We start from the raw sequence: 25,792 nt of genomic DNA, 5'->3' as shown, positions 1-25,792 counted from the left end.
CCAAGTGTACTTTATTTCCTTTCTTTCCTGCTCTTAAGCTTTTTAATAAACTTTCATTCCTGCTCTAAAACTTTCCTCGGTCTCTCACTCTGCCTAATGCCCCTCCATGGAATTCTTTCTTCTGAGGAGGCAAGAATTGAAGTTGCTGGGAACCTATATGGATTTGCCACTGCTAACATACTTCGGTGCTGCCTCACTTGGATACATTACGCTGCTAACAGGTTCTTCCCACCCACTGCACAGACAAAACCAATTCACTGTGACCATGACGTTGCAATAAGGAAAGAGTTTGACATGATGCTGGCCACCACACATCAGAGACAAGAGTTATTACTCAAATCAATTGCCATGAAAATTTGGGGGCTAGGGCTTTTCAAGCATAGTTTGGCAGGCCCTGTTGGTGAGGGTTGGTGTGTCCCAGTGGACCCATTAGTCATCAGAAATGCAAAAACCTGAAAAGACGTCTCAAAAGGCCAATCTTAAATTCTACAATGGTGATGTTATCTGCAGGAGTAATTGGAAAAGTTGCAAATCTGTGACCTCTGGAATAATGGCTGGTAATGTTTGCGTCTATCCCTTAGCTGAATTCAGGCTCCTCACATCCTCCTAACCTAGTGGACTTTCATTAGCTTTACCAAGGTGGTTTAGTTTTGGTCAAAGGCTATTATCATTTAAACTGTAAACTAAATGTCTCCCAAAGTTATCTTGGCCTAAGCCCAGGATTGATTAAGGGCAGTCTGAAGGTTAAAGGCAAGATGGAGGTTGGTTAGATCAGATCTCTTTCACTGTCATAATTTTCTCACTTAAAATTATTGCAAAGTGATTTCACAAACCCAATTTGATCAATAATAGGTGTGCTCCTGTAGGTCTTTGACTGGAGGGCATTCACAGAGGGATTATTGCACCAGCTCCTGACCAGTGCTACTGCAGAGCAGTGCCCTTCCATGAACAGCTGGTTCCCAGACCAAGGCAAGTACAGAAATTGGGAGTTGTCAGAAGAATTGACAGCAATTTGACAAAGTAATTCTATGTCTGTTGGTTGAATCCAAAAATAGAACACTGGGCTTGTGTTTCCGTATGTCAGTTTAAATTTAATTTTGCTAGTAAGTTTTAATTGTATCTTACAGGTGACCTGCAATAGATTAAAAAAGAAAGAGGCTGGGTGTGGTAGCTCATGCCTGTAATCCCAGCACTTTGGGAGGCTGAGGCAGGAGGATCACCTGAGGTCAGGAGTTCGGGACCAGCCTGGCCAAAATGGAGAAACCTCGTCTCTACCAAAAATACAAAATTAGCCAGGTGTGGTAGCGCATGCCTGTGATCACAGCTACTTGGGAGGCTGAGGCAGAAGAATCGCTTGAACCTGGGGAGGTATAGGTTGTGGTGAGCCAAGATTGCGCTATTACATTCCAGCCTGGGCAACACGAAAGAAAGAAAAGAAAGAAAAGAAAAGAAAAGAGAGAAAAGGGGAAGGGGAAGGGGAAAGGGGAAGGGGAAAGGGGAAGGAAGGAAGGAAAAAAGAAAAGGAAGGGAGGGAGGGAGGGAAGGAGGAAAAGAAAGAAAGAAAAAGGAAGGAAGGAAGAAAAAGAAAGAAAGAAAGAAAAGAAAAGAAAAGAAAACTGGCTCCTTATCAGAAACAGTTTGAAAAGCACTGTCCTAAACCGTGTCCTAACACTGTCCTATTCTCTAATGCTTTTCTTTCCAACACTGCTATTACATTAAGATTCTTAAAATTCTGCTTTTAATGTGTAACATTCTCGAGCATCTTTAACATTACAATCTCCTCTGTTTTCTAGTTGAAGATGGAGAAAACTAATATATTTTGTGTACATACCACATGGTATAAATTGTGCAAATCTAAACATACTCCAACACCCATGACTTTATTTTTTAAAATTGTGGTTAAATAAATTTAATTGTGTATGTGTATTTAAGGCATACAACATAATGTTGTGGGATACATATAGATAGTAATGTGGTTACTATAGTGAGGCAAATTAACATATCCATCATCTCATGCAATTACCCACTTGCATGTGTGTGTGTTCTGAGGAGCTAAAATCTACTCATTTAGCAGAATTCCCAAATAAAGTACAATTTTATTAACTATAGACTTCATGCTGTTCATTAGATATCTAGATGTGTTCAACCCACTCATCTGCTACTTTGTAAACTCTAACCTACATGTCTCCATTTCCTCTCTCCTCCCAACCCCTGCCCTTCCCCTGGTAACCACACCCACAATTTCTGTCTCTCTGTATATTTGACTTTTTTTTTTTTTAAGATTCCACATGTAAGTGAGATTTTCGCTGGTAGAGGATGTCAGTGCCTGAAGGGTTGAAGGTCAGGAGCAATGACTCATTACAGAATGAAGAAGACCTCCTGAACAATTCGCTTCCAAAAGAAAAGGGAGAAGAAGAAATCCAAGAAGACATCAGCACTTTCACCTTTTATGTCTTCTAGGTTTGATAGGGGTCTGCTATTCCACCCTCAATTCAGGCCAAGTCTATTAGCAGCAGTGAATCTGAATTTGTTTGGGTCTGCAGCAACTTCAATTCTTGCCTCCCCAGAATAAAGAATTTGACTGGCCGGGTGCGGTGGCTCAAGCCTGTAATCCCAGCACTTTGGGAGGCCGAGATGGGCGGATCACGAGGTCAGGAGATCGAGACCATCCTGGCTAACACGGTAAAACCCCGTCTCTACTAAAAATACAAAAACTAGCCGGGCGAGGTGGCGGGCGCCTGTAGTCCCAGCTACTCGGGAGGCTGAGGCAGGAGAATGGCGTAAACCCGGGAGGCGGAGCTTGCAGTGAGCTGAGATCTGGCCACTGCGCTCCAGTCCGGGCGACAGAGCGAGACTCTGTCTCATAAAAAAAAAAAAAAAAGAATTTGACTGAGGGGCATGAGGCATAAGGACAGATCGAGGCAACTTTTAAAGCGGGAGTGAAAGTTCATTAAAAAGTTTTAGAGCAGGAACAGAAGGAAGTAAAGTATACTTGGAAGAGGCCAAGCAGATGACTTGAGAGATCAGGTGCGTGGTTTGACCTTCGACTTGGGGTCTTATACATTGGCATTCCACGTGCACAGTAACCTGCCAGCACTTGAGAGGGGCCGCTTAGGCATTGCGTTTACTGGAGTTGTATGCATGCTCACTTGAGGCGTTCTTCCCTTATTAGTTGAGTGTTCCTAGAAGGTCTTATACCAGTTAAACTCTGCCATTTTGCTGCTTGGTGAACATACGTGAACCCACCCGCCCAACTCCATCTGGAAGCTGCTGATCACCAGTTTGAGGAGTTTCTATCTATTGGGAGACTGCCTTTCCCTGGCGCTGGCTGCAACAAATTGTTATTTTACAGAGGCAGTTTAACAACTGCCTGACCATCACCTGATGGTTGCCAGACATTCCTGATGAAGGGGGGCCTCTCCTGCCCTGTTCATGTCTGCCTGGCTACCTACTGTAACAAGCCTTGGCTCCAGGGCATTTGGGCTTCTCAAGGAAGAAAACCAGAGTTTGCTTTGGTAAGTGTCTCCATGGTAAAAGCCTACCTCTTTGACCTTTTTGTGTTTCTGCTTTCACTTGCTTTTTAGCCTCTGAAAAATCCCAACTTCTCATCGATTTATTGAAGTCTTCTTCATTAAATGTCATTTTATATTATACTTTCTCCACTGTTTTTATGCATTTTCACTGTGAGCCAAGAAAAATGACTCACTGACTGGTAGTTTTATTTACTGTTCATTTGGAATTTCGCTGTTTTCATTTCAAAAATGTCTTATTTAGTGTGTTAAAGCAAACTAAACATGGCCTGAGAAAGACTCCATACCTCTATATTTTAGTCCTTGTGCATGAACTGCTACCTAACTTAATAAGTAGGCAAGATTGAAAACCTAACTTAGGAGTACGTGCCTGTAACAGTCTCTGAGTCTTGGCCAATCCCAGCAGCCATGTTTCAACCAGTCATTTATTGCTGAGTGTTCAAACTGTGTTCAAATAAGGCAAATGCTGAGCTGTAACCAATCCAGCTGTCTCTGTACCTCACTTCCAATTTCTGTACATCACATTATATTTTTATCTATAAATTTGTTCTGACCGCGAGGCACCTCTATGACAGAGGTACAGTCAGAGGTGTTTGAACCAGAGCACTTGTATCTTAAATAGGGACTTGATAAAATAACGCTAAGACCTGCTAGCCTACATTCCCAGTAAGTTAAGGCATTCTTAGTCACAGGATGAGACAGGAGGTCAGCATAAGATACAGGTCATACAGACCTTGCTGATAAAACAGTTGCAGCGAAGAAGCCTGCTAAATCCCACCAAAACCAAGATGGTGATGAGAGTGACCTCTGGTCTTCTCACTGCTACACTCCCACCAGCACCATGACACTTTACAAATGCCATGGGCATGTCAGGAAGTTACCCTATATGGTCTAAAAACGAGGAGGCATGAATAATCCACCCCTTGTTTAACATATAATCAAGAAATAACCACAAAAATGGGCAACCAGCAGCCCTCAGGGCTGCTCTGTCTATGAACTAGCCATGCTCTATTCCTTTACTATCTTTAAATCTCTTTCAATTTAGGCTAGAAGTCCAATGCGCTATTCATTACACTATAGAGCCTGCTTGCTATTCCTTGACTTTCTTAATAAACTTACTTTCACTTTACTGTATGATTTTGCCTCGAATTCTTTCTTGTGTGAGATCCAAGAACGCTCTCTGGAGTCTTGATCGGGACCCCTTTCCGGTAACAGTACTATTATTTTCCTTATATTACAGTTGAAGAAATGGAAGTTCCAAGAAGCTAAGGGACTCAGGCTTGTAGATAGAGGAGAGGACAGATTGAAGGTCAGGCTGTCAGGTGGCACAGCAAATGCATAACCAGGAAGATAGGCAGCCATGCATCTCTGAGGTCAGCACACACTTGTGTCTCTTGAAGTCGTGAGTTTGGGTCCAGGGTGGCTGTTGTTTTTGGCAGCTGGATGGGACACTAAGGAGGCCTTGTCAACTGAACCCTCCCTATTTTACCTAAGAGGAAATAAATTTGTGATTTGTGCTCCACAATTAGAAGTGGCAGAAATGAGATCAGAAGCCTTACCTTCCAACACTTATCAAGTGTCTATCCGCCGTACTACACAGCTTCCTTAATCCTTAAGTCAGACATTTCATTGGTGTTTCATAAACTATCTGAGCAAACCGATGTGGGAGATACACAGAGTGTATTATTTATATAGAAATCCAGCAAGTTGAAAATTGTTCTCACCCTAGGTCAGTTTGTTATTATAACATTTACAATATACAGCAAGCAATAAAACAAGATAACATAAAACAAAGTAATCTGAATATGAACCCTGAAAGAAGTAACAGATGTCCAGTTAGATTCTATTGTAATGCCACCATTATTAGAGCCACTCCACCTTTCTAGTATGCCAAAGGGCCATGTGAATTAACTGGTTCAGCAAGAAAAAAAAATGTTTTAGGTGTAAGTAAAACTTCCTCCATCTGCTAAGGCATACTGATCTTCTGTAAACAGGTACAATAAAATATAATATAAATAAAAGCCAAGGCTTCCCTGAATGAGAATGTGAACTATCACCTCCCATTCTCAGCTCATCTCACCAGTCTCTTGTGTCTCAGGCACCAGCAAGCCACCTGTCGGTCCTTCCCAACAAGGCTATGCAGGAGGACCGGTCTCTGGATAATCTTGATCCACCCAGATTTCTTGCACTGAGAATATGACATCCTGAGATAAGGAAAAAGGCCCAGAACCACCGGGCCATATTCTGTGATGCTTGCGCTCAGCAAGTCCCATGTCTCCCAGGACATAAAAGCCCAGGGTGGTGTGCTTTCGGTGTCCTTAGCTGTAGTGTGACATGGGGTTTGTGCAGATGAGACTCCACCCACCCTGGGCGGCTTTCCTGAGGTCTGGAGGACCAGCTTGTCATGGGTCCTAGGCTTTGGTTTATCCTTGCTGCTTATCTGTGAGTATTACATCTGTTTGCCTAACTTGGTATGTATGAGTGCTCTGTCTCACTAGACTCGTACAAGTGGTAAAGAACCTTTGCAGGCTAACCCTTATTAACAAGAATCAAGATCAGGCCTTGAAACAGATTCAAATCCAGACACACTACCTCTGAGACTGGGGTACTCACATGTTCTAGCTAAGTACCTAAGCACTCCACTTATCCCACCTGCAATAAACGTGAGGTTACACAAGGAAGGAAACCTGCCATGTTCACCTTTGTCTCCCTACCATCTACCACAGCCCTAATGCATACTGGGAGGACAGTACCTATCTTCAGAATGCTGTCACATTAGATAATAAAGGACACAATGAGTTAATGGGTGTCACGGTGACTAAAAATCAGGGATAGAATGGTTCACATGTAATGTATTCCTTCTGTGGTCACAGACAATGTCTGTGTGGAAACATTAGAAGATTTCAGTTCAACTCAAACCCCAGATAAACCACTAGTGAGATATGGCTGATAAAAATGGCACAGCCTTAAGACTGACTTAACAGGAGTATGGTGCTGAGAAGAAAGGTTAATAGTGGAGTCTTCACTCCTGCGTCACTTCCCAGGCATTCTAAATGCTGTGCTCAATCTAATGGGAGCTGGTCCTTTTGTTCTTTCTCGTCGCATTTTTATCTTCCACTTCGAAGAAGGCTTCCCATCCCTTCTTTTATCTCTCTCTACCATCCTTCTTGGAGTTCTTTCTGGTTCCACAATACCAGTCCCCACACTCTCGACTTATATCTGTTTCCCCTCGAATCCCTATTACGATGCTATAGCACTTAACTTTTTGCTTAATATTTTAGTTATTTATATACACATCTTCTTTAACACTGCAAAGCACTGCTTAAAAGAAAGGAATTTTCATTATCTTTTGTTAGATTTGCTTCATGTATGTTTTATATCTATCACTTCTCTTTGCCATCAGTAGATTGTAACCTCTACATTTCTTTGTATATTACATGTTGCCCCTAGCTAATTGTTCTGAACAAAGAACAAATGTTGCTAATCTGGTGATCCACAAGCCATAAAAAGAGGAAGCTGACATGCTAGGAAGGAACAAGAACGCACACTCCAAGACAGGAGTGAGGTTTTGAAACATCCCTTAGTATATAACTACATACATGTATGTTCTGGTTACATTATTTTCATGTCCACAGCTCAGTAAGCAACTCAGGATATAAACAATTCCCAGGAGAGGAAATAAAAATGGCTAATAAACATAGGCAAAGATGTTCCATCTCAGTGATTAAGAAGGGAAATTCAAATTAAACAAAATGAGACACCATCATTTGCCCATCACATTGCCAAAAACAGTGTCATTACATTTATATTAGTAAAAATCAGAAATAACTGAAATATCTGTCAAAAGTGAGGTGCTAAAATAAATTACATCCATGCTCTGAATACTATGTAGCCATCACAAGGAAGCATATACATTTGTGTATACATATGGAAAAATGATAATGATATATTGTCAAATTTTTTAAAAGCAAGTTGCCAAGCACCTATTTTTGGGAAAAACCCGTATGTTCTATGTTTCTATGTTCATATAAATACATATTCAAATATCTATGTAATTGTAGGTGCAAAACCTAAAACTAAAACAAAGACACAAACGGAAACAAAGGTATGGAAAGAAAAACACTCAAGTGCTAACTGTGGTTACCCCTAGGGAAGTAAAACAGGAAGGATTTTTTCTTTTTATTTTGGGTACTTCTGTGCATTAAGTTTTGTTCAACACTAAAGTAATACTTTTGACTTTCTTTGAAATGAAAAATAAAACCAATAAAATGTGTGGTCATAAAAGTAGTTACAAAATGTTTTAACTACTCTAGAAAACAGTGACCTAACTTCAAGAACTGCATGCATGAATAGTCTAAGTCTTCTTTATAACTCTATGCTTGCAAAATTATATACACATATTTGTGTCAGTTACAGAAATCTGAAGCCCTATGTGGTAGCCTAGAAGAGTTGTTTCCATATTGTAGATGAGGCAAGAAAGAAACTAAAAGAAAACAAATTTTTTTTTTTTTTTTTTTTTTTTTTTTTTTTTTTTTTTTTTTTGAGACAGTCTTGCTCTGTCGCCCAGGCTGGAGTGCAGTGGCCGGATCTCAGCTCACTGCAAGCTCCGCCTCCCAGGTTTATGCCATTCTCCTGCCTCAGCCTCCCGAGTAGCTGGGACTACAGGTGCCCGCCACTTCGCTCGGCTAGTTTTTTGTATTTTTTAGTAGAGACGGGGTTTCACCATGTTAGCCAGGATGGTCTCGATCTCCTGACCTCGTGATCCGCCCATCTCGGCCTCCCAAAGTGCTGGGATTACAGGCTTGAGCCACTGCGCCCGGCCAAGAAAACAAAATATTTAATACTATATATAAATTGACAACCCAGGGACAGGGCCCTCAGAAACAATTTACCTGATTATTGTTTCATGTTAGGGATCAGAAATTCAAATGCAAGTATCAGAAATTAAGAAGCCAGCTGGAAATAAAACAATACAGACAGTACAGAGAGTTCAAACACTGCCTAAAGGGAGCAGCCATTTCATAACTCCTATTGAGAAGATGGGTCTGGTATTACCAGATCATTCAGTGTTTCCAGAGAAACCAGGAATCAGAATTTTTATATTGATACTCTCGTGTTTTAAATTTTAGCAAACGATTTTTTTAAATCCTAAATACTGTGTTGATAAACACTGTGAAAGCCAAACAAAACTTATCTCCTGGCTGGATTTGGCCTGCAGCCTCCTGTTTGCCATTTTTGGGCTTTCCTATCTTTGAAGCATTCTAGTGGACAAATTCTAACGCAACAGTCCCCAATCTTTTTGGCACCAGGGACCAGTTTTGTGGAAGACAATTTTTCCATGAAGAGGTGGGGGATAGTTTCAGGATGAAATGTTCCACCTCGAAGCAGGCATTAGATGCTCATAAGGAGTGCACAACCTAGATCCCTCATTTGTGCAGTTCACAATAGGGTTCGTGCTCCTATGAGAATCTAATGCTGCAGCTGATATGACAGGAGGTGGAGCTCAGGCGGTACTGGCTCACCCACTGCCACCTCCTGCTGTGCCGCCCGGTTCCTGACCGGCCATGAACAGGTAATGGTCTGCGGCCCAGGGATTGCAAACCCCTATTTTAACATATCCTTCAAGACTCAGATCAATTCCCTCTTCTAACACTAGCCCTTTGCCTGTGGTATTACAGAATATTAGAATTCAAAGGCAGGTGGATTGCCTGAGCTCAGGAGTTCAAGATCAGACTGGGTAACATGGCAAAACCCCGTGTCTACCAATAATTTTATGTATATATATATATATATATATGAGTTCAAAGATATTTCAGAAATATCTTGTTAAGTATCTCATTTTTTATTGTAGTGAAATATATAACATAAAATTTGCCATATTAACCAATTTTAAGTACACGATTTAGTGGTATTAATTACATATGCAATGTTGTGCAACCACCACTAGCTATTTCCAAAAATTTTTCGTCACCCTCAACAGAAGCTCTGTACCCATTAAACAGTAACTTTAATTATTGCCTCCCCCAGTCCCAGACAACTTCTAATCTACTTTGTTTCTATGACTTTGCTTATTCTAGGCACCTAACATAAATAGAATGATTCAATGTATTTCCTTTTGTGCCTGGCTTATTTCACTTAGCATAATGTTTTCGAGGTTCATCCATGTTGTAGCATGTATCAGAACACCATTTTTTCATGGCTCATTAACATTCCATTATACGTGAATACCACAATACCACGTTTTCTTTTTTTTGTTTGTTTTTGTTTTTGAGACAGAGTCTTGCTCTGTTGCCCAGGCTGGAGTGCAGTGGCAGGATCTTGGCTCACTGCAAGCTCCACATCCTGGGTTCACACTATTCTCCTGCCTCAGCTTCCCAAGTAGCTGGGACTACAGGCGCCCACCACCACGCCCAACTAATATTTTTAGTTGAGATGGCGTTTCACTGTGTTAGGATAGTCTCGATCTCCTGACCTCATGATCCACCCGCTTCAGCCTCCCAAAGTGCTGGGATTACAGGCGTGAGCCACCGCGCCTGACCCCCATTTTCTTTATCCATTCATCTTCTGATGGACAATTGAGTTGTTTTCACCTTTTGGAGATTGTGGGTCACGCTTAAAACATTTGTGTACAAGTATGTGTTTGAATCCCTGCTTTTGATTCTGTACCTACGAGTAGAATTACTGGGTAGCGTATACTAGGTACACTGAGTATTACTGGGTAATGTATACTGGGTAATTCTATATTTAACTTTTTGAAGAACCACCAAACTGTTTTCATAGTGACTGTACATTTTACATTCCCATCATTAATGAATGTAAAATGCTCATTTTTAAGATGAAGAACCCATGGGCAATGCCAGTGCGACAGCTCAACCACAGACACAGGAAGTCAGCTGCAATGCACAGCTGATGTCAGAAACCAGATATCTTGACTCTCAGTGTAGACACAGCCCTCTTTCCAAGGTTAAATCGATTAAGATTTAAACCAGATGATCAGGCAAATGGCTGGAATGTCTACGCAAAGACTGGGTCGTTACAAATAGATCCCTTGATATCTTTAGAAGAAAGAATTTGAGTAAGTTCTAGACTCTTTTCTCCACCACGGAATGTGGTTTTCTTTTACCCTTTTCTTCCTCAGGCCTAGGTTCTAAAAGTAGATTAGATCATATTTGTTTTTAGCCTGGTACCTAATTGTAGGATAGTCATAAAATGTCTTTTATCATTATTAGAACTATAATTCTAAAATAACAGCTTCAAAAAATTCCTTGAAAGGCAATACATAGTTATTTCAGAAAAACTGAAAAACTCAGAAAAGTAGAAAAAAAAAGATCACTCAGAGAACGGTCAACCAGAAATATATTAATCTTTACCTTTTTTTCCAGACTTATTTTTTTCTAGGAATGGTATTTTTGTTGGGTATATATTATCAGAATTATAAAATCTTAAAGCTTAAGGCAATTATTACACTTTGGGGTGAAGTTTAAAAATCAAATAAGGAAAAATACATATTAAGTTCTATATTTAGCTAGTACTACATTTAGTTAGTACTTCTTCCTACCAACTTACAGCCCCACAGTCTGGTGACAGTTTTTGGGAGAGTGCTATTACTTACCTGTCCACGTGGAACTGTCATTTACCTAAATATAACACCTGCAGGGGCATGGCCACACATTATACTATTTTGTTTTTTCTTCCATGCCTCATACAACGCTGCACATACAACAGAAGCTCAGAAAAAAGCTTCTGGATGATTTTTACTGATTTCATGCCATCATTAAGGTTAACACCCCTCAGAATCTCCATAGGCAGTAGTAGCCCAATCCAGGCCCTGCAGGGCCCAGTCTTGGCGACTTTCACATTCCAAGAAACTTGGTTTAGAAATCAAAGGTGGCTGGGTGCGGTGGTTCATGCCTATAATCCCAGCACTTTGGGAGGCTGAGGCGGGCGGAACACCTGAGGTTGGGAGTTCAAGACCAGCCTGACCAACATGGAGAAATTCCGTCTCTACTAAAAATACAAAATTAGCTGGGCGTGGTGGCGCATGCCTGTAGTCCCAGCTACTCGGGAGGCTGAGGCAGGAGAATCGCTTGAACCTGGGAGGCGGAGGTTGCGGTGACCCGAGATCACGCCATTGCACTCTAGCCTGGGCAACAAGAGTGAAACTCTGCCTCAAAAAAAAAAAAGAAAAAAGAAATCAAAGGTAATTTAAAAGTTATTTAGTTATTTGAATCTTTACTTTCATTGCTTGAAGAATATTAAACAGAATTCAACTTGTAACCCATAATGGTAGTCTTAAATCCTCCTTGGCCCCATTCTTCTTTTCTTTCCCCTTTTCTTTTTTCCCTTCATTCCTCTTACTTCAGTATGTTCTTGGCTGACTTAAAGCCCCAGTCTCAAAATCCCTACCAAAATTTTCTCTGAACTTGATCCCTTATGATTCTTGATTTTGCTTTTTCTTCCCCTTCCTTGGCTTCTATTCCTTCTTCCTTCCTGCCAGGAAATCACAGCCCTTGGCATCATCTTGGCACTCACGCTTATTTCTTCACTCAGCCCTGCTCTCCTCCGTCACGATTCTGCTCCATGAGCAGTCAGAAGTGGAGTTGGCAAGCTCAGCCTCTCAGCAGGAGACATGGGAGTCAGGGCTGAAGGGAGAAGAGAGGAGAAGATCACAAATGCTTATCATCTAATGTCCTTTCTTTTATTCTCATTACGCAGTGAAATTCTAATATATTTACTTATTGGGGGTGGGCTACATGAAAGGTCTCTGGAAGAAATATGTGGCAATTACAAGGGTAAAATGATAAAATTTTCTTTGAGGAGGGAGAACACTGCCTACCCATCTCCCCTCTTTAGAGTGTCACCCTGACAACATAATAGTTCTGACCTTTTGATTTTACATGCAAGGACATGGGCCTTCTGACCTTTGAAATTGTCAACACTTACCTCTGGGATTTTGCTGAGGTCTCTCATAGGTATAATGATGGGTGTAATGAGACATCACACAGTACATCCTTTTGCCTCTCATAGAAATAGGAGGTTTTAGGCCAGGTGCGGTGGCTCACACCTGTAATCCCAGCACTTTGGGAGGCTGAGGTGGGCAGATCATAAGGTCAAGAGATCAAGACTAGCCTGGCCAACATGGTGAAACCCGGTCTCTACTAAAAATACAAAAATTTGTTTTTTATTTAATTAAAATAAAATTAATTAAGCGGGCATGGTGGCGGGCCTATAGTCCCAGCTACTCCGGAGACTGAGGCAGGAGAACTGCTTGAACCTGGGAGGTGGAGTTTGCAGTGAGCCGAGATTGAGCCACTGCACTCCAGCCTGGGCAACAGAGCGAGATTCCGCCTTAAAAAAAAAAAAAAAAAAAAAGGCAAAATGGCAAAGTATACCTGGTATGTGACCGCTAGACTGGTAAGGGAAAAACACCACAAGTGAGCGTGCATATAACTCCAGTAAACACAGTGCACATGTGGCCCCTCCCAAATGCCAGTAGGCCACCGCACAGACAGACAACCCCCACAAGGGAAGAATAAAGGGAGAAGTAATGCAGACCCCAAAAGAATGCCAACATATAAAACTCCAAATCAATGGTCAAACAGTACACTTGATCTCTCAAGGTGCCCGGTTGGCCCTCTTCCAAGTGTACTTTATTCTCTTTCATCCCTGCTCTAAAGCTTTTGAATAAACTTACACTCCTGCTCCAAAACTTGCCTCATTCTCTTACTCTGTCTTATGTCCCTTGGTCAAATTCTTTCTTCTGAGGAGGCAAGAGTTGAGGCTGCTGCAGACCCATATTGATTCACCACTGCTAACACAAGTAATACGTAAAATGCAGTATTCCTGGGTGAGAGTGAACTTAGGGAGCATCCAATAGTGCTTACTTCCCTCTTGACCCATGTAGATACCAACAGATGATCCCTGAAATATTGTATTCAATTTGGCTAACTCTGTACGCATTCCTGATGAAGGCTGCTATAAGAGATTCAGAAATGACAGGAGGACAGTAGGACAGAAATCAAAAAGTGTGTGTTGGTATTCCAGGATATGGGATGTGAAACTACCACTCACCCAGTTGCTTAAGCCACAAACCTAAGAGGCTTAATTTCTCTTTCCCTCAGCCATCATATCCAATTGACTCTACTCTCAATCCACATCCTAAATCCATTCACTTATTCCATTTTCACCACTTCTCCCCTAGTTCAAGCCCCCAACAATAGCCTCGTAACTAGTCTGTTTCTACTCTTGTTCCTCCATAGAAGCTGGTGTGATGTTTTTAAAAATATATAAAGCATAAGGTGACTTGCCAACTCTCAGATGGCTTCTCATCACATTTTGTTTGTTGTTCCTGTTCCTTCCATACATCAGATTTCAAATAAAATCTAAATTCCTCATCTGAAAAGGCTCAGATCTCCCCTTGTACCTCTCGGTTCTTATTCACTGAGCTTCAGGAACACTGGCTTTCTTTCTATTCCCCCAACACACCATGCTGGTTGAAATGTACTTCCCCCTGGTTTTCACATGGCTCCTTGTAAAGACTCAGTTTAACTGTTTACCTACTGCAGAGGACTTCCGACTGCTTATTCTGAAGTTGCCATCCAGTTGTTCATCATATCGGTGTGTTTTCTCTGCACCAATCGGTGTGTTTTCTCTGCACCACACTTATTTCTAGTTGTTTCCTGTGGGTGTATATGTGTGTGTATTTGTGTGTTCAACTGCTCAATTTTTGTTGAATGAATGGACTTGTAAGCCCTACTCCTTCAATTTTTTAGATGAACAATAGAAAATATTGAGCATGGGTTAAGACTCTTAACAACTTTCATCTTTTTTTAACCTTCTCCACAACAGCAATTTGATCTTCTGTCAATTTCTCTGTCATGATTAGCAATGAAACTTTTGCTATGGAAAGTGGTTATGTTCAGAGGCAGCAAAGAGGAATGGCCTGGAGACTTGCAACTCACTCCATATGTAGACTTGAAGAAATAAGAACACCAAAGGATTGGGGTGGAGAGTAGTGGCTTTAAACAGAGAAACAAAACACGCTGAGTTCCTATAGCCTCCTACAGAGAAGAAACAAGAAAAAGTCAAAGTAGGAGCTAATAAATAACGTGGGATTTAATTAACACTGGAAAAGGCCATGAGGTTTCCCTACATGCCCCCTACAAAACCTCCGAACTCACATCTCTCCTCTTCCTACTGTCCTCAGACACAACATAATCCTGCTTAGAATTGACACTGAAAACTCACATCACCACCTCTCATCTGGCCAAATCCTTCAGATTCAGACACAGCTCACCCACTCCCTTTCTGAGAAGTCATCCTTACAAACTTCACACAGAACTTCCCCACAGAACTCTTTCTTTTTCTGATCTCGTTTCAAGAGGAAAATCCAATTGCATCACAGTTCATTGTTCTCTGCTTATTTTTTGTTTTGTTTGTTTGCTTGCTTTTTGAGACAGAATATCATCAACACTCAGGCTGGAGTACAGTGGCGCGATACTGCTCACTACAGCCTTGACCTCCCAGGCTCAAGTGATCCTCCCACCTCAGCCTCCTGAGTAGCTGGGACCACAGGCACATGCCACCATGTCCGGCTAATTTTTTATTTTTTGTAGAGATGAGATCTCACTATGTTGCCCAGGCTGCTCTTAAACTCCTGGGCTCAAGCAATCCTCTTGACTCAGAATCCCAAAGTGCTGGGATTATAGGCGTCAGCTACCATGCCTGCCCTGTTTGTTTTATCTTTGCTTTTACTTGTTTTATTTTTACTTTTGCTCATCTGAATCTAAGAATCCTATTAAGTGTTGAACACAAAATACTCAATAAATTCTTTTTGATTAATTACACAGATTCACACTCGGTTTGCAGTTTCTACTGTAAAGGAGGAAACAAGAAGGCAAAACCTAAAGGTAAGGGAAGAAGAAAGTGCAAGAAAAATAGGGGCTCTAGAATACAAGGGAAAGGAAGCAGAGGTACAGGAATGGGGAAGATACCCAGTAAATGAGCTTTCATTGTGAAGACTTAATCACAGTTTATAATATGTTGTCAATCTGCTAAAATGGAAGTTGACAGGAAATTGGCAGAAACAGGGAAATGGACACAGGCCAATTTACTCTCTTTTGTTAAATCTCACCAGTGCCTTGCCTTATTTGCAACTACTTCAGTTTCAAAGCCAGGCAGATTCTGGTTCTTTCCTTATGCAAATATTGATTTATTAACAGACTAATTCATACATAGCTAGAAGATAATTATCTGTGCACATTAAGCCAGATGAGCCATCCTCTATCACCTGCTTCTTTTTAAAAATGAATTAAAATTTACTGTCGGATATAAGTAAATCTCACTGAGAAAACATGAAATCTCTATATCTTTTTACAATCATAACAGAAGCAGCCGTTACCATTCATTTTTAGAAACCAACTCACATTTTTTTCCTTAACAACATTTTTAAATGTATTGTTCTATTTTTGGGGGTGGGGGTGTAATTCTTCTCAATTGGGGTTATAGATACATAAAATGTATCATCTTAGCCATTTTTACGTGTACAGCTCAGTAGTATTATGTACATTCAAACTGTGTGTAACCATCACCCCCCATCCACCTTCATAACTCTTTTTGTCTTGCAAAATTAAATTAAAACTCTGTACCCATTAAACAAAACTCCCCATTCTTCTCTCCCCAGCCTTTGGTAACCACCATTCTATAATATTTTCTGTATCTATGGGTAGAAACCAACTAACTTGTAAAGGACTCACTGGTGTCTATCATTTTGTGAGGCAGACAGACCTGTGTTATTCTCTATTGCTTCTAAGCACCTAGCATAGTGCCTTGTACATGTCATGTATTCAATAAATGTTTGTACACTGACTAAGTGAATGAATGATAGTTCCAACTCCTGGTCTGCCCTCAGGTGACCCTAAGTTAAAGACTCAGACATACAGGAAATATAGGTTGGATGCAAAGAGAATGTTATTGATGGAGAAGGATGCCAGCAATTTGCTGCTCTATTTGTCTCCACCCAAAATTCATTCCACAAATATAAAACGAATGCTTCTATATGATGGAAGTGCACTAGAGCCTCAAATACAAAGATGAACACATAGACTGTGCCTCCAATGTGTGCCTTTCCATGATCACTTCATAGCATTGATTACACTCTAGTGTAATCGTGTATGTATCTGCCCTGCCACTACACTGTTAGCTCTGGCCAGGACATTGTCCATCATGTAGTAAGCACTCACTCAATAAATAGTTGGCAAATCATGTAGCGGAGACTGTAGCCCACTGTGGGGAAAAAGACGCACAATCATACGGAGTCAGGATCCTTAGCTGTACGAAAGAAAAGCTGCTGACTCTTGCCAATATAACAGAAAAGGATTACATTAAAGATACTGGGTAGCTCTCAGGTGTGTTGGAAGGTGCAGAGATTCAGGACTGGGCCCATGCCTCTAGGAATAATGCACAAAAGCACTGCAGAACTAGCCCAGCGAGAAAACTATCACCATTGCAGCTCTCTGTGAATACCACTATTAACATCAGAAACTCAATGTTGCAACCACTGAGAAACTAATGTCACTGCTAGTGCTGCCAACAAAGCCAGCCGCCTGGCTATTATGGCTATTCATACCAGCAAGGAAAGGAGCTCCGTAACGAGCCACTTTCCTCCGGTTGCTCATACCTGAATTTAAGTTTGATATGGATAAGCCTGACTGGCAAAGCCTAGGTTATATTCTTAAGCCCAGTTGTAATAGAGGCTGGGAATTTGAGCTCTAAATAAAAGAAAGTAGGCTGGGTGCAGTCGCTCATGCTTGTAATCCCAACACTTTGAGAGGCCAAGGCAGGCAGATCACTTCTGGTCAGGAGTTCAAAGACAGCCTGGCCAACATGGGGAAACCCCATCTCTACTAAAAATACAAAAGTTAGCAAGGCATGGTGGCACATGCCTGTAGTCCTAGCTACTCAGGAGGCTGAGGCATGAGAATCGCATGAACTTGGGAGGCAGAGGTTGCAGTGAGCTGACATCATGCCCCCACACTCCATCCTCGGCGACAGAGCAAGATTCTGTCTCACAAAAAAAAGGAAGTGATTCGTATGACACGAATCCAGTAGCAATATGCAATAGGCACTAGGCCTAAATATACATTCACTTTTTTATTCTCATGGAACTTGTACTTTTGTAGGAAAGACAAACAATAAACACGCAAACGAACATAATGACGGACAGCACTAGATGCCACAAAGAGAAACAGAGTTGTAAACTAAGGTATTCAAGAAGGACTTTCCTCAGATGAGCAGTCTTGAAGGATGTGAGGAAGCAGCAAGTCCAGAGTCTCTGGGATGGAAACTGACTTGACATTTCTAAAGTGCTGCGAAGAGGCTGGAGCTGAGAAGTGAAGGAGAGGGTAGAAAAAGAGATGGAAAGGGCAGCCATAGACTATGTCATGTAGTCCTTGCAGGCCATGGTTTTGGACTCTGTTAAGTGGCAAGGGAATGGCATCATCTGACATATTTTAAAAGAATCACACTGGCTGCTATGTGGAGAATATTTTACAGAGAACAAGGGTAGAGACCCAGCTGATCAATGTATAAGCAGAGGGATCCAAGCACTAAAATCTGCCCAGATGGTTGGGGAGATGGGATATGAAGGCAATCTTGAGAGATGAGTAGAAACTACCCAAAAGAAAAGGTTAGAGGGCATCTTGGGCAAAGGGAAGAACAGGAGCAAGAACACAGCGGCATGGAAGGCCCCAGTATATGTGGAAAACTTCGAGTGGTCTGGTGAGGTTACAGAGAGGGATCCAGACATGAGGATGGAAAGGAGGAGAGACCTAAATGGCCAAGGGCTGCCCATGCTGTTCTTTTAACTTTTCACATCACCAAAGTAAAATGTTGGTACAGTGATGGGGGCTGAACCTGAGGCACAACTGGGGCTACAACTTGCTTGGGAGGCTAGTCCTCCCAATAGAGTTTCCAAGAGAGCAGGAAGGCCACACAGTTCCTTGCTCTTCCCCTCTCCTCAGACTAGAAAAAACATGGGCAACCCACAGTACTGAGCTGTCAGTATCAAAGCAAAGCTGGGCACACCCACTCACTGTGGTGTGGCAATCAGATAGCAGAGATCTGAAGGTGTCTCCAACAGGTCAGTCTCCAGGAAAAACTGTCCAAGTAAATATGTTGTTTTCCACACTGTGTTAGTCCGTTTCTGCTGCTATAACACAAATACCTTAAATGGGATACTTTATAAACAAATTTATAAACAATAGAAATCTATTTGCCCCAGTTCTGGAGGCTGGGAAGTTGAGAGAGCAAGGCATCAGTAGATTTGGTGTCTGGTGAGGGCCCTCTGCCTCATAGATGGCATCTTCCTGCTGTGCCCTCACAGGGCAGAAGGGTGAAACAAGTTCCCTCTGGCCTCCTTTATAAGGGCCTTAATCCCATTCATTAGCAACCAAATCACCTCCCAAAAGCCTCATATCTTCTTTTTTTTTTTTTTCTTGAGACAAGTTTCACTCTGTCTCCCAGGCTGGAGCGCAGCGGCGTGATCTCGGCTTACTGCAACCTCCACCTCCTGGGTTCAAGCGATTCTCGTGCCTCAGCCTCCCAAGTAGCTGGGATTACAGGCATGGGCCACCAGGCCCAGCTAATCTTTTGTATTTTTAGTAGGGGCGGGGTTTCACCATGTTGGTCAAGCTGGTCTTCAACTCCTCACCTCAAACGATCTACCCTTCTCAGCTTCCCAAAGTGCTGGGATTACAGGTGCAAGCCACTACGCCCGCCCACGTCCCACATATTATTATCATCACCTTGAGGATTAGGTTTCAACACTTGAATGTGGTGGGGATATAATCATCCAGACCTCTGATTCCACCCCAGATTCCCAGGCTATAAGTACACTGAGCCTTAAAGCAAGTATTAGGTGTGGGTTGGTGAAGAGAATAGAGGAAAGCATTCCAGAAGGAAAGAACAATGTATGCAAATGCCAGGAACCAGAAAGCACCCTTCTCCATGGGCAACAAAACCAAGGCTGGAAAGACAGGTTGGGCCTAGATTGTGAAATGCTTGGATAATGGGGTAGTCACCAGAACGGTTTATTCCTAAACCAGATTCCTCAGTTAAATACAGTAACCAAAACCGAAATGTGCAGTGCTTGCTTTTTGTCCATGATAGATGCTGGGGAAACATTTGCAGGTTTGCTGATTGAATTCACAGATGGAAGTCTGTAAATTTAGGACAGATTGTCTCAGTTAATCTCTACGACCAGTCAGACCTAGGTAATGATGGATTTGCCTGACACGAGAAAGTTCTACTTCTCATAAGTTTTGAGAACCTAACTGCAATGTGGCCTTTATGAGATGAAATCTGGCTCAGGTGCCAAAGATCTGCAACATTAAGACCTCTGCAGGTGGGAATTCCCTGTGATTTTAGGTTCCCTGGATCCTTCAGTCTTCTACTTCAGCTGAGGGTTCCCACCCAAGCCAGGACTCAGCCTTTGTTATTCTCATGCATCAGCCACAGGTCGCTCGCTACCTGTCACTTCAGAGTTCTGAGCACAATGAAAACGCAGACTTTACAAGCACTTCAAGTCACGACAAGTGATTAGCATTGGCACCAAGGATTTAAGAGGAACTCAGCCAAAAACTGTTGAAAACTGGCCATTTCATCCGAAGTGGGACAGCAGGGCCCAAGAAGAAGCTGGTTGGATGAATGCATACCCCCACTTTCCATGACTCTACTGTATTTCAGTGAGAGTTGCTACCAACTCCTGCGCGCGTCCCCACCTGCCCACTCCACTAATCTCGTGTCTTATTCAGAGATACAGGGAACCGGTGGAGAAGATGAGGTACACCTGGGATAAGGAGATCGTAGGTGTTTTACGTTTGAATTTAAGCAACAAATCTGTCGAGCTGTTTTTCTGCACTTCCCCCTAAGGCTCGGTCACGCGAGGGGAAAGCTCCAACCGCCCAGGACTCCTTAGAGTAAATCCCATCCCCTCAAGTTCCTCTCCAGAACCTCCCCCTACTCCCGCCCTTGCCCTGCAACTCCTCCCTCTCACTCTGAGTCGCACGCACCCCTGTCTCCTCCCTGCCCGCAAAACTACTCTTCAAAGACTTCCTTCCGGGCACCGCGAGGCCGGCGTGCTCCGCATTCGGAGAGGCAGCGGCGCTTGCCTTCATCCAGGACAACAACACTGCCATTTCCGAAGAGAAAGGAAACGGCTCGCGGCTTCTGGGGTTCCCAGGCGCGGGCCTGCGAGGGAGGCCGGGAGTCGAGTCGCCACGCCCAGAACCCGGAGCCCGCCCCCGCGCCACCCAGCCCGGCCCAGCCGCCCCCACTGCGCACGCGACGCCCCCTCCAGGTCCCGCTCCTGCGCCCTATTTGGTCATTCGGGGGGCAAGTGGCAGGAGGGGGAGACGTGAGCGGCCGAAGGGGAAGCGGAGCCGGCGCCGGCTGCGCAGGGGAGCCGCTCTCGCCGCCGCCACCTCGGCTGGGAACCCACGAGGCCGCCGCATCCTGCCCTCGGAACAATGGGACTCGGCGCGCGAGGTGCCTGGGCCGCGCTGCTCCTGGGAACGCTGCAGGTGCTAGCGCTGCTGGGGGCCGCCCATGAAAGCGCACCCACGGCGGGTAAGTGGCCGCGGGGATCGCCAGCCCCGTTCGTGGGACGCAGCGCGCTGCCGAGGCTTGGGTTCCCAAGTTGGACTCTGGTACAGAAAGTTCCGCGTGTCTCTGGTCGAACGCTCGGGGCGGACCCGGAGGTGACCGGGCAGTGTGGGGGGAAACTGAGGCTTGGACCAGTCACCGGCTGGCCCCGGGGCCGCCTGCTGAGGAAATTGCCTGGTGCTTCCCCTCTCGCTTTTTGGAAGCGGCGGTCTCAGGCCGGGACGGGTGCGCATAACCTGTTGAGTTTACCGCAAGTTGGTTTTTACAGCCTTTCCCTGAAGTTAATGTTTGTCGAGGTTAGAGTTTATCTAAGGCTTCCGTTTGTAAACAAGATTAGCTGAGTTGAAAAATATGTCTACCGAGGCCCGCGGAAACGTCTCCCAGTTAGTTGGGGAGCTTTTCAAGCGTTTCCCCGGCATTTCATCGTCTAATATTATGCAGCATTCTCCAGATGACTTACAGTCTTAAGGTCCCCCTGACGCTCGAAGTTAGACTTCGGATCTCTTGGAGCTAGCTGGGAGCCTTTGGGGAGCGCGCCCCGCCCTCGCTGCAGTTGAGGCGGCTGCCCCCTTGGCGGGGCGCTCTCCACCCCGTGTGCCATAAACACCCGGCCGCGGCGCGCAGCAGCTGCGCAGCGTTAAGGGCACAGCTGCACGGTCGCCGGTGGCCCGCGTCGTCGCTAGTAAGGTCGTAACAGGATCATGTTGACTTTGCTTTTCTGTGTAGGGCGGAATTTGTTTCCTTTTAGGCCCTTGGCCCTTTGGAGACTTTAAACAGCCCTTTTTGAATGAAACCAGGAAGTTGGGATTTGCTGTGTAAATACTGTTCTACTTGGTCAACTGTTACAGAAGTCAGGTCCCTACGTAATGGTCAGTAAACTAGGATAAGTTAACTTTGAGTGAACCAAGGTTTTCATGGTTTTGAATTCTGTCCATCCACTGTATATTTAGCCTTAGGTTCGTTTTATCCAGCAAGAGAAAAAGAAGGCAATTTGTAAATCTGGAAGGTTCAAGCACAACACTTGCTTTTTCTGGAATGATCTGGGTGAATTAACAATTTTTCTTCGTTTTGCTGAAGTTTTTTTGTTTGCTTAATTGTGCATGTGACAAACTGGCTTCGCAGACCTAATTTTGAGATCATTTAAGAAAAAAGTGGTAAAATCACATCTTGGTCCTAATTTTATACCAATTATTTCATGAGGTGAGGTCTCCATTTTTAAAAATTTGTTGCTGTGTTTGTGAAGATAAACCTTACTGTTTCTCCAATGAATTACCGGTTAGAGAAATTGTGAGTGACCATGCTTTTCTTTCTTTTGCCCTCATAACACAGATTTTTTTTTTTTTTTTTTTTTTTGCCCTATTTTAACACTCACTGTTTGTTCTGTTTATTACTTAATGTCTTACTAGAGGTTAGTACCATTTGGAAAAGTTAAAATGCTCTGTAGTAGAAGAGCGCTGAATTCATAAACTAGTGTAACCAGCCAGAGGTAGAATCTGTTTCTACAGACTATGATGTCACCTTGCAACTAGACTAAAAGGTAACAATAGAAGATTTCTCAAAAAAGCTAGTAACTGTTAATCCAAGTCTTCATATATAGTGTAATCTGTATACAATGTCATTATGGAGTATAGTGATTTTTAGCAATCATACTAAAACTCATATGGCTGATTTTTACTGGATACATTTTCTTTGCATCCCACGCTATACTAATTTAGGTCCGTAAATCATCCCATTGGATCCTCACAGTATTGTCCCCATTTTATAGATAAGTAAGCTAATTTTTGGCAAGTGAAACAATACATGTTTGGTTTCAGATCAGAATCCAAATTTTCAATTAACCATTTCACCACTAAGCCATGTTAGTTGATGATGGCTCTTTGAAGTAGATAATGCTTGTATTCCACAGTACTACCATTGCCTAGAATATTGTGGGAGAAGATAAAAACATTATTGAAATTCTGCTTTTAAAATATTCTTAACAGTCTGCTGCATAGCTTTATAAATATCAGTTGGAGGAGGGAGACTATGAGCACGTTTGCAAATCAGTGAACAGGATTTATTGTATTCTGAAGAATGACATTAACATTAACAGGATGGGAGGGGAGGCTATTAGTCATTACTCTTAGTGGCAAGTGACAGAAACCCACCTTGAACAATCCTTGTGGAAAGAAGGGACTCTTTTGACTTGTAACTGAAAAGTGCAAGGATTGAGGTGGCTTGAAAATGGCTGTATTCAATTTCTTAATTCAAGAAATTAAGAAATCATCGCATAAGAGTGACAATAGCAGGGAAGTAAAAACAGGCGTTTGTGGTAGCCCAGCCAAAAGATGATGGTGAGTGGCAATGGAGATAAAAGGGTGCATTCTAGATCTGTTGGGGTTTGGGACTAATCACTTGCCGATGGATTGGAGGGTGGGATGAGGAAGAGAGAAGAATCAAAGGATGACCTCTTGCTTTTGGGGTTGAGCAGCTGGTAATGCAACAATTGGGAAGGTGGGGGCCAGGTTTCGAGTAAAAAATCAGTAGTTCCATTTTGGCACTCATATCCGCAGGCTTAGGAATCAAACAATCTGGTCCAATTCCAGTCTCTGCCACTTTCTATCTGGATGGCCTTCCCTGGGCCTCAGTTCTTGTCTGCAAAACAATACTCCTGTCTAAGAATTGTTGAGAGGGTTAGATGAGCTAATGCACATAACCCTGGCTTGTGGTAAGCACCTAATAATGCTGGCAATTATTTGCTATCTGCTGCTAAATACATCTACATGGTCTATTGACCTTGATCTTTTTCAAGTTAATCTTACATTGTATTCTTTTGTGATAAATAGATGATAGTCCCATCAAGAAGAAGAAATTCTCACAAAGAAGAAATTTGCCCAAGAAGTAAAGATAAATCCTTCAAAGTTACTGCTTTTCTTTGTACTTTGAGGATTTTTTTTTCAAGTGGGGGAGAGTTCATCTTTGTGAAAAGGACACAATAATACACTTGCTCTCTTCCTATGTGGTATACATATTTAATCTTCATTAGACAAAGACTCAAAACGAATAAAGCACTCCGAAAAGTTGCTTAATTGGGACATAGAAATCTCTGACATGTTTTCCAAATCTAAAGGTAGTAATTTAAAAATTAAAACTGTACTGAGAAGGCTTGCAGTTAAATAAGAAAATCCTATTTTATCCCTCCATTGTATGAAATTAGGGGTGTTAGTTGGGTGGTGCAAGACCTAGAGATGCCTGTGAGTAGAAAGGGCCTCTCCTGAAATGGTCCACTCCACTCAGCAGAGCTGTCGTGGCAGAAATTGGTCCATCTGTCCCCAGTTGTGTGGGTGAATGAATTTTGGCAAAGCTATTGCATTCAGTAGCTGGTACATAGTACTATGTAAGTGTTTGTTACATAAGCTAGATGTTTATCTTGAAAAACCTGATAATACAGTCCCCTTTAGTGACAGCTTCAAGATATGTTTCATAACAACAGGGGCAAAAGTAGAACTTCCTGTGGAATAATCTACCCTCTCGACACCACTCCCCCCACTCCCCCTAGGCAGAAAACCACATATTGCCAGTATTCTTAGTTATATGTTCTTTCATAACAGGATATTTCTTTATTTTTACAGCATCTGCAAACATAGAGAATTCTGGGCCTCCACACAACTCCAGTGCTAACTCAACAGGTGAGTTTTAAAAGATTAAAAAAACAAATTTTCATTTGTCTAGGGTACATGAAGTAATACAGCCAGGGAAGTAGGCGTAAGCTGATTCACTAACCTGTTTTAACCCTGAGTTCTTCACCCATGAATCCCAGTAACCTGCCCTAGTGCTCTATAGTAGACATCAGTAAGTGATAGTTCGCTGGATTAGTCTTTCTCAGTCTTATAAAGATGTGAATAAATTCTAAAACAAAAAGTGTATCAGAATTTCATGTTACGAATTTTTGAAGCACATTTTTATATGTGGGGGTTTTGTAGTTTGCCTGTAGATATGAAATGTTGGTACAGAAGTCTGCAGGTCTTGCTGATGAAACAAATCACTCTAAACTAGTCAGCCATGGCAGCCTTAATATACCTCTGCTGACTCTAAGGAGACCCTACTTACATTTCACCCATGAGGCAGACTCAACCCAAACACTTCGTGAGGCCCTTACCCTGTGATCTTAGTTTGGGACAAAGCCTTGGGCCTCTGAGTTCACTAGCATGGAAAGATACAAGAACCAGGCTGATGTCATCAATATCAGTAGTAAATCATCAAGGTATATTTCTTGTAAACAATTTTTAAGTTATCTTTTCACTACCCTTAATCTTCACAGTTGACTGAGTTGGAAACTAGAAAAAGGTACACCAATCCTGTCACTAACTTGTTTACTTTTATTCAGAGAATATTGACTCTAATGAGCTAGCACATTCTAGGTTCTAAGAATACAAAATGGACCAAGCCTTAACTTCTAGGGGGTTTTGCTTTTTGTTTTTATTTTGTGGCAAAATATACATGACATAAAATGTATAACTAACCATTTTTTTCAGTGTAAAGCTCAGTGGCGCTAAGTACATTCATGCTGCTTTGCAACTTGCTGGAGTTTTTATTTCTGTGGGGCATCCCAGTGTTTCACT

The 25,792-nt window shown here is 42.5% G+C and overlaps 1 protein-coding gene and 1 long non-coding RNA gene across 2 annotated transcripts in view; one reads left to right on the top strand and one right to left on the bottom strand.

Annotated features, from left to right (window-relative positions):
- The window catches only part of LOC115893527, a 33,071-nt gene extending 27,372 nt beyond the window's left edge, over nt 1-5,699 (bottom strand). The window contains exon 1 of the long non-coding RNA XR_004053556.1: nt 5,588-5,699. This is a non-coding gene — a long non-coding RNA (uncharacterized LOC115893527). The remainder of the gene's footprint in view (nt 1-5,587) is intronic.
- Nucleotides 5,700-20,663: 14,964 nt separating this feature from the next.
- TMEM123 (transmembrane protein 123) overlaps nt 20,664-25,792 on the top strand; it is a 58,496-nt gene continuing 53,367 nt past the window's right edge. The window contains exons 1-2 of the mRNA XM_010379057.2: nt 20,664-21,155; nt 24,803-24,859. Coding sequence (XP_010377359.1) covers nt 21,056-21,155; nt 24,803-24,859 — 157 coding nt within the window. The 5' untranslated portion in view covers nt 20,664-21,055. The remainder of the gene's footprint in view (nt 21,156-24,802; nt 24,860-25,792) is intronic.

Source organism: Rhinopithecus roxellana, chromosome 15 (assembly GCF_007565055.1).
Source record: "Rhinopithecus roxellana isolate Shanxi Qingling chromosome 15, ASM756505v1, whole genome shotgun sequence".
Taxonomy (NCBI): domain Eukaryota; kingdom Metazoa; phylum Chordata; class Mammalia; order Primates; family Cercopithecidae; genus Rhinopithecus; species Rhinopithecus roxellana.
The sequence above is the reverse complement of the archived record's forward strand: the minus strand, read 5'-3'. Positions and strand labels throughout refer to the sequence as shown.